The following is a 9,353-nucleotide window of genomic DNA, read 5'->3' as shown; positions in this document are numbered from 1 at the left end:
GCGCCTAAAGAAGTATAACTTCAAAAATAGATTCTAAATTCTGAAATCTGTTTGTCTTCTATGGATAAATTAAGTTAACGATCGTGTCATTAATTAAACAAAAAGAATAAGAACTACAAAACTAAAAAACCAGTAGTATCTGCAAATGTTAATAACTATATTTACTAAAATAGCATACGTAGTCACTCATAATGAAAGACTCTGAGTTGAGAAACAAACTAGTAGCGAATTGCAGAGGACTTAGCACGAACGTTTTGATAGTTTCATCAACGTATACGTCACGATAATGCATATTTGAAATTCAATTTTATATCGAACTATTGTTTCCGCTTAGTTCCAATATATACCTTTTCCATAGACATTTCTATAAGCTATAAGATTGTTCGTGCTAAGACCTTTGGATATAGCGTATACATCGTACTGATTAATTATGACGTCATTTTTAAGGACCTAGTCATATTTTAGATGAATTAAGTATTCGGTATTACGTTTTGGATTGGATCTCACGTGCTGTTCAAATGAGAATAGAAATGTCAAGTACAATGTCAATTGTCACTGTCAAGAAAACTTGGCATTTCATAAGGGGCCGCTCAAGTATTACGTAAGCAGATTTACTGCAATTTATCCCCCCTCTTGTCAGCAAAGCTATTAAAATTAATAGTATAGTACATAAACGTATTATTTTCAAGCATAGAGACTTTGCGGGTAATAAGTGAAAAAAGGTATATAATTACTGTTGACGTAATCACCAAATAAGAAAATTAAACTCCCCCACTCCCTCTATGTGCTAACTTACATATTAACGGCCCCGAACTTTTTTATCAAGCTTAACTAAAGTTTGTTAAGCTTAAAGTAGCGAACGTATTCTTATTTGAATAGTAATTATTGATTTTCAGTGAATTAAGTACATATTAAGAAAAGGGGTCAATTTTATAATAATGATCGGCTGAAATCTAGATTGAAACGGTTAACTATAACGCGGGTATATGTGTGGTGAGAATTATGAACCGCTGCTGTTAATTTCTTAATTAATTGTTCTAATAATCCAGAGCCAAACCACTGGATTTTTAACACGTGCGTACGATTGCTTCCGTTTTCCGATCAGCCTTGTGTCTGATACATCACACACTCACAGACAGAAAGTACATTGGTTCACAGCCCAGAAACTGTGACCTCAGTTTCTGAAGCCACTGGCGAACTGCTCTTTTACAATTTAGTAATATTTATAAAACACTTATATTTGCCAGACATGGTATATCTACGTGCAAAAAGCGGATTTTTACTTTTTTGCACGGACATACGGACACAAAACTTCGAGTTTTGACAAGTATTTTTACACGATACGTTATCATTTTTTGACAGTTCGACGCATACAATCTCCATACAATTTGTATACTTTTATTCATTGCTATTCGATATATTTTTGTACTTCGTTTAGTTTAAAATAGATGCATACACTTAGTTCCAAATTCACCCACAGCGCTGCATTTTCATACTATAATTATTATTACTATACACGAACTGAAATGCCATAATAAGCTTGAACGTAAAATATTTAAGGATTAACACATTATTAAGGAATTAACGGCAACGATCCTTATACGCTCTCAACCTAATAAAACGTATACCAAGTATAGACCTATTACCATGGCAACGAAGTTAACAAGTACATACAAAAAACGGTCACCATGGTAACGCGGTACGTTTGATCTACGTTTTGTTTATAATTATACTCTTCGACTGATTATGTTTTATATTGCTAGTCTGATTTGAGTTGGAATTTACGACGACTATTGACCGTTGCTATATGAGAAAAGTGTTGACGTTTGGCCTCTCGGTCAAAGGACTGTGTATTCCGAATACATATTAGGTTTATGCTTTTTGTAAAATTTACTAGTACAATACTTTAAGTGCTATGTTGTTTAACAATAGTGTTTGCTTTGTACAGCGGTTTATTTGTATACCTATTTTGTAAAATTTAAATAAAATATATAATTATGCATTGTTTCATTTTAACTATTAAATTTAAGCAATGAGCAATAGTGGCCTACGCCACTGATGAGCAGAAATCTTTAAGTTAAATCTAAGGAAAATTCAAGATTGCGAAGTTTTGCTAAATTTGTTTCGCTATTTTACGACATAAACAATTGAGATTGGTGACGGTAGATGGCATAACCATATTATATGGTATATACTTTATGTAGTATTTGATTATTGCTCTTAATTATAAAATTAAGAGCGTCCACAAGGTGCCAACGCGCGAGCTATAAACAATTCCGTGTCAAAATTTTGGCGCTGCATTTCCTTCGATACGTGTACTCGCTCTAGAGTTCGCGCGTTAACTGGACGCAACAAGGCGTTAGGCGTCCCTAGTATCTCGACTCGCGTGCAATACGCGAGAGAGTCTGGCGTAGTGTACGCGATTTACGCGCGTATTTTGAATTCGCGCGATGCTTCTGGACGCGATGTATCGGTGCCTAGTATCTCACTAATGCGCGTATAAATTTGCGACGAATTCGCCCTTTCTGGACAAGGTCAAAGTTCTTGAATGAAAGGGCTGCTCCCGTAAGCAGAAAGTGCATTTTAAATTTGTTATCCTTTAATAATATTTATCTTTGTAAACTTAGTAATAAGCATTATTGTATTACAAGAATTATGTTTGTGCACCGCGTCGTCGGCACGTAGGTACATCGAGGCGTCACACTTTTTGTTTTTATTCTGTTTTATGTAGTGTTGTATGTTTAATATAGGCGAAAAATAAAAAATAATGTAATAGGGTTGATTACATAACATTAGCAAGCCTTACTTCTGCCCTCAGTCTTAAAAGAAAAAGAGAAGGAAAGAGTATAAATTGAGTATTATATATTAAATAAGAAATGGTGAATTTTTAAAATCGGTCCAGTACTTTTTCAGCCAATTCGTTACTGCACAACATGCAAATCTTTCCTCTTTATAATATTAGCATAGATTAAACTTATGTCCACAGGAAAACCAGTGAAATAACTAAGGCCTTCGTTCTAATCAACAAGGATTTACGGCGATTGCGTTATTACCTTGGTTATTAAAAAGGATATCTGAAGAAAAACTCTTGATGATTAAGAATAATATATTTTACATGGAATGTCACACAATTTTTGGTATTACAATGAAATCAAATTTGACAGTTTTTCGATAGAAAAAATGCAGGTAGCGCCATCTATCGAAGTAGTTTAAAATTCCAAAATATATCAAGTATTCGCGAGCTGGCACTTTACTATAATATTTCTTATTGATTTTATGTTTACATTTTACACATTACATGAAGTTCTACAATAATGGTTTATAACATAAGTAAAACAAAACCAGTTAGAAAATGGATATATGCTCGACATATATCCCACAAATTTTAATGCACACATTTAACATACTTAAAGTAAAAATATTATGGCAAGATTAGCACAAATTATTACTTACAACAAAGATAAAATTATTAACAGCTTATATGAAGAAAATCAATATGTATTTTACATATTTATAACGGTCGTAGTTAAGGTAACATTGCGAGCCGAGACTTAGCATTATGTATTAATCATATTGCATATTAATTAAATCTTAAAATGACTTAATTAACGGTTAATTAATGCACGACTCTAAGAATTATACATAAATGTATAACATAAGAACATCAACATTTAACTTTAAAACAGTTTTTTTAATAACAGTAAAATCTTAATAGACATTGATATAACACCTTAGGAACCGGGTCTCCTATTTTTAACGGTTAGTTATTGGTAATCAATTGTATGAGCCGAAATGCCATGAAACAGCCTTGCTTCTTTTATAAGCGCAAGTTTTGTTGCGAGAAATTTCTTCAGGATTTTTATAAGCATTTAATTTAATAGAAATATCCTTTTGTTGTACGTGAGTAGTTATTAAATTTCTATATCAAAATTAGGAACCATATAATTTGGTCCTTCGAGCCGGACACTAATTAAACCATAGCCAAACCACGATATATGTTTTAATAGTGCAATTACAGCACCCAATTATTGTAAATAAGACTCAATGCTATATCTAAAAAGGAAGGTAAACTGTATAATAATTATTAAAAGTTTTTATCCTTAAGTAAAATCGTCAAATTGTTTGTGAGCATACTCTGAATTTATTAAAAATAAATCTTGTTCAACAGTAGTATTTGCTGACTTCAAATTAGTAAATTAGAATAACAACTTCGAATTTATTACATTAAACTTTATAAGAAGATATTAGTATCATATTTTCAGCTTTTAGTAGAAGTCAATTAAGATATTCCAAAAAAGTTTTGACCTATTATCATGAGATTGATAAAAAACGACATTAATAATAACAAAAGTTAGCCCATTGAAATAGCAGACTCGGCCACAGATGACTGACTAGTTATTAGATTACAGTTATTTACAATGTTATCTCGAGTTATCAGGTGTTACATATCGGTGGGTAAGATATCTGGTATCAGGTACTGACATAAATCCATTTCAGAATTTACAAATGTTACTTTACTCGCTGTGTTTTCATCTAGCCTGTAATTGAGAAAAAACATTTTTTAGTTCACATGTAAAAATCAGTAAATTAAACAAAAATTTCTGTAACTTTTAGAAGATAGGGTAAGGTGTTGGAAGGTCGTAGTGCTGTCCACATATAATTGTCTATGATGCACTATGTTTGAATTTGGATTATGTTTTGTTTTCTTTTGATGTGCATTGTCATTTATAGATTCATTATATATTTTCTCTTATACAAGTAAATACAATTTTACAAGTATTACTAATGTTTTATTTTATTGCTAAAGCCACTAGTCCACTCTATCATAAGGCAGGGATAATTTTAAGTTTGAATTGACAAATATAAATATTTTATAAAACTATACAGGTATGGGTATGGTGATATATATTAATGCTGTACCAGGCATCAATATATTACTGCCATATTGAAAAAAGAATCAGAATATTATAATATAATAATTCAAAATTATTATTATACAGTGTTTCTAAATATCTCATGTCAATTTTTTCCTCATAAGTTAATAAGAAATAGTAGGATGTGCTATTAATAACAAGTTACCTTAAAAATCTTATATGGTGGAAGTTAAATGCCTACTGACTACCTACTTACTGTGGCGATAAGAAAAGAATAATAAATTATCTATGGGGTTTAGGAATAATTGATTTTGACATACACAACAATACATACCATCCTTTAATAACTGCCCAGCAGCCAGAGAAGAATGTTGGTGCATTAATTATCAGACAAACACCAAGTCGTTCTGGATAGTGTCTACTCAGCAGCCAAATAAGATTCTTCAGTACTTGGTAGTCCATACACGAAAGTGTAAAATTATTCAAATCAAACACTATACATAGATTATCTACAACTTCTTCAAAACACTTCTTGCTAGCATCCTCCTGAAATTAAGGACTAACTTTAGCAATTACAAAGAAAAAGTAGTATGATAATTTTTAAACAAAACATTTAGAATTTCTCAAAGAGATTTATTTAATATAATATAATAACTTTGTATGATGGAAAATGTAAAGTTCTTGACTTGACCACGACTATGTGAACCCATCTTGGTGCCAAAGCTGGATCCGCCCTTGAGTAAGACATTTCTGCAATTCTGTTATAATTTAAAAAGATCAAGGATGATGTTTTATGGATAGACTTGTGTAAAAATGGGATTTTAATTTTATATATATGTAATTATAATTGTGATTTATTTAATCTCCTAATTATATAAATATATTGGAATTGTCTAATAATAAATAATGAAAAAAATTTGTCTTGAATGATTAATATTTTAGTTTTCTTTGATGTACTTTGAAAAGCTTGTTACCCTTTGGCCAAACTTAATTGTTGTAATTAAATCAAATCCATCAGGTTACCTAATCTGATAATAGGAAACATTTGACAAGAATGCAGCATAAAATTTACTGTAGGCCCTGAATAGCCAACTGAGAAGTCTATTTTTTCTGACTAGAAATAATTTTCTCTCAATGCAAGTAACTGCTTTTATGCACTTATTATATTAATTAATATATCAGAAGTAGCAATAAAGATATAATCTCAATAAAATAAATCTTAAAATACAATGAAAATGAAAACACTATTAACAACATGCTTTAAGTAGCTAATGAGTATTTTATTCTCACCGCTTCAGCATTACTATCAACTAATGTAACAAACCTTTACAAAATTATTGTAGTATATAGAATCTTTAAACCACCAGAATTTTTGTTTACTATCCTTACTATACTATAATGAATATATAGAACTTACTAAACAATGTACAATAAATTTTGTCAAGTCGTCAATGTCTCTGTCGCTAGAACTGTGGTTCTTAGCTGGTATATAGATGATTGGTCTTCCAACCATATCTCTGTGTCTAAGTACTCTTGCTTTATTGCTATATTTCTCAATAATTTCTTTATTTTCATGGAGCTCTGTAACACCATATTCTGCTCTCCATTTGTTGGTTTTCAATATTGCCTGTAAATCAATACAATATATCAGTCTACTAAAGGAACATAAAAAGGATTTAGCATTCTGCTTCGTTTTATTTTCGATTAAATGCATAAAAACCTAAACTACAACAAAAACTATTCATTATTGGTTTACCAATTAGCTTATCAATTTGTTTGAAAAGTATTACTTACCTGAAAGGCACTATCAACTGTTTTAAACGCCCTTAAGTATCGTTTTAAAGAATAATCATTGTGATATTGCGCTGGATCAGCATCAGCAATTAGTTTCATTCTTTCTTTGAGTTGTTTGAGATCTTCTGCATTCACTGGTTTTTGTTCTTCAGCCATTGCTTCTTTATATGTATATCTACGTAATAGAATAAATATTTTACAGACGTATGTTGTAATAAAGCTACTATTAAATGAATTTGTTTTCCATTTAATTCTAATCACTTATCAGTATTCAGCGGGCACTTAAGTTTGACACTAACAGTGTTACCGCCTCCAAAAAACAATATGCCTAAAAGTTAAAACCAAAGTCAAAACCCGTTACAATTGCCCTGCTTTAAATAAAAATGGAACAAATTAAGGCAGAGTTCACGAATTTATAAAATATTATAAATTTCAAGAACACAGTACTATATAGTTGATTATTTTGAGACTTGAAATTAATAAATAGACCTTGATGTTCCGCTTCCTAATTTATTACTCCTCAAATTCAGGAAGAATCCATAGGCAAGAACCCTTTTATTAACGTGACAATTAACAATTACATATTACTTGATATAGACTGTCAAGTATAAGTTGGCGTTCCTGTGGCGGCGCCTCCTACAACACTCTGTGTTGCCACTTTTTTTGTTTATTTTGGATTGATGGATATTCTTAGATATTACTTAAGGTAAATAAAAAATTATAATAACAAAAATTATATTTTATAGTAATTGTGGTCTGTTAGAGGCATTATTCCTTCCAAGAATTCCTTCTTCAGAGTCATCTGTGTCAGAAGAATCTGAGTCGCTGCTATTCAAATCAATTAAAAATGGTTCCATTACTGTTTCAAGGCGGTTGTCTGTTATACGATAATTATTTTCAACATTTATAAAGTGATTACAGTATTTTTGCCATTCTTCAGCAGTTATTTTGGAAAATGCATTATGGATTCTCTGTTCCATGTTTTCAGAGAGGCCAGTAACATTTGTGTCTGAAAATATTCTTTTGAACGAACTCCAAATTAATTCGATTCCATTAAAGTCACAAGGCGGAAGTCTTACAGCCTTATCACCATGTCAAAGTCATCCAAATCAGAAACTGTTAATTTTCTTTTTCTACTTTTACCTGGAGTGACTAGTTTTACTGTCTTAGCCTCGGAAGTAGTGTTCTCTGGTGTGGAATTGTCATCACAAGCTGTGGATGTGGAAGGTCCTTGAGCTGCTTGATTAGGGACTTCAGTTCTCGCTGTAAAATTACTTTCCATGATTTTTCCCTCTGAAACTATACGGTTCGCGGTTCTTTCAGAAACACTTTAAATAAAACAAAAAATATTTTAAGTTATCCATCAATCACATTTACTTTCAAAAGCTATTATTATTTTTCCCTAAATTTGGGGATATAAATATCACTTGGCAATACTTTACCTGTCAAAGCCGCTGTTCGAGCAAAATTATTGTAGTACGTTTTTCTGCCACACGCCAATTTACACATGACAACCTGTACCTCAGGTTTTATTTATTTATCTAAAATAAATTTCGCATCATAATTATGTACTAAATACTACGAGCATCAATAAAAGTTTAAGAGATCCTTAACTATGCAACTAAAATTTATTTAAATGTGTTTTGCCAATGTCTTAGGTGTATACTAGCTGACCCGGCGAACTTCGTAACAGGCAATTAATGTAGTTTAGTTGTTACAGCTATTAGAGCTGAACGTAATGCATGGTTTTAAGAAAGTAATACAATTAATACATAACAAATATTAGGTTCCCTACTTCAATAAAAATTACAAAGACAAGCGTCTGAACGCAGGCATACATATTTGAAATCTTTTTCATAACCGGCATTATTTACATTTGTAACATTTAAAATATCTTATACCTATCGTTAATATCCCGTTTACGAATATTCTGAATATATGTATATGTATTGTCAATTCCAAACCTTCATTAAATATTATGTTGTTTAATTTGAGGGGATAATTTACGGTATTGACGCGATGAAGTATTTCCGAACCAATTCGACTTCGGGTCCTTCAAGAAAAGAATATACCAATTCTTAAAAGGCACGCACGCACGAGCCCTCTGGCAATGAGAGTGTCCATGGGCGGCGGTATCACTTAACATCAGGTGAGCTTCCTGCCCGTTTGTCCCCTGTTCTATATAAAAAAAAAACAAAAAAAAAGAGCATTAAAATATATTTGACAGTTACGGAGCCTATATAACTATTTTAAAGTTTAATACCGCATTTCCATTGACCTTATGCGAGATGGGTAGACGAAACATGTGTACGACCCCCTGGAATACGAATACAATAGTGTGACATAATATAGTCCCCCCTATGACTATATTATGTCACACTATTGTATTCGTATTCCAGGGGGCTTAGTCAAGGTGCCTTAACAGTAGTGTATGTAGAGAGTCGAAAACTAAATTTGTATTAAAAGAGGTTCGACTAATTCTCATATCATCTCATGAACCCCCAAATCACAACCTCGTTCTGAGCGCTATCAAGTTGTCAAACTTCATACAGTAAAATGTTTTATAACACGTTATAAAAAAGGATGTAAGTATGATTAATAGAGAATGTACAGTAGCCGCCACACTATGCTTCCCTGTGTCCCTGAGCGACTCTTTCCATTTGACATAATAATGATTAGGTACTT

General features: G+C 31.7%; 1 protein-coding gene across 1 annotated transcript; it reads right to left on the bottom strand.

The window, feature by feature from the left end:
- Positions 1–3,092: 3,092 nt before the first annotated feature.
- Positions 3,093–6,974, bottom strand: LOC110997028 (CRAL-TRIO domain-containing protein C3H8.02). The gene is made up of 4 exons (XM_022264971.2): positions 6,669–6,974; positions 6,292–6,501; positions 5,209–5,420; positions 3,093–4,538 (listed from the first exon to the last, which is right to left on the bottom strand). The coding sequence occupies exons 1-4, from the start codon at positions 6,822–6,824 to the stop codon at positions 4,442–4,444; spliced, it is 675 nt and encodes a 224-aa protein (XP_022120663.2). The 5' UTR covers positions 6,825–6,974; the 3' UTR covers positions 3,093–4,441.
- Between the last annotated feature and the right edge of the window lie 2,379 nt (positions 6,975–9,353).

This window comes from Pieris rapae, chromosome 22 (genome assembly GCF_905147795.1).
Source record: "Pieris rapae chromosome 22, ilPieRapa1.1, whole genome shotgun sequence".
Lineage (NCBI taxonomy): Eukaryota > Metazoa > Arthropoda > Insecta > Lepidoptera > Pieridae > Pieris > Pieris rapae.
The sequence above is the reverse complement of the archived record's forward strand: the minus strand, read 5'-3'. Positions and strand labels throughout refer to the sequence as shown.

Excerpts from the sequence above, each read along its gene's own strand:
- LOC110997028 (XM_022264971.2), bottom strand. The coding sequence starts at position 6,824 with ATGGCTGAAGAACAAAAACCAGTGAATGCAGAAGATCTCAAACAACTC. Across the intron at positions 6,502-6,668 it reads CAGTTGATAGTGCCTTTCAG|GCAATATTGAAAACCAACAA; the intron begins GTAAGTAATACT and ends ATTGATTTACAG. Across the intron at positions 4,539-5,208 it reads TGGGCAGTTATTAAAGGATG|GCTAGATGAAAACACAGCGA; the intron begins GTATGTATTGTT and ends TCTCAATTACAG.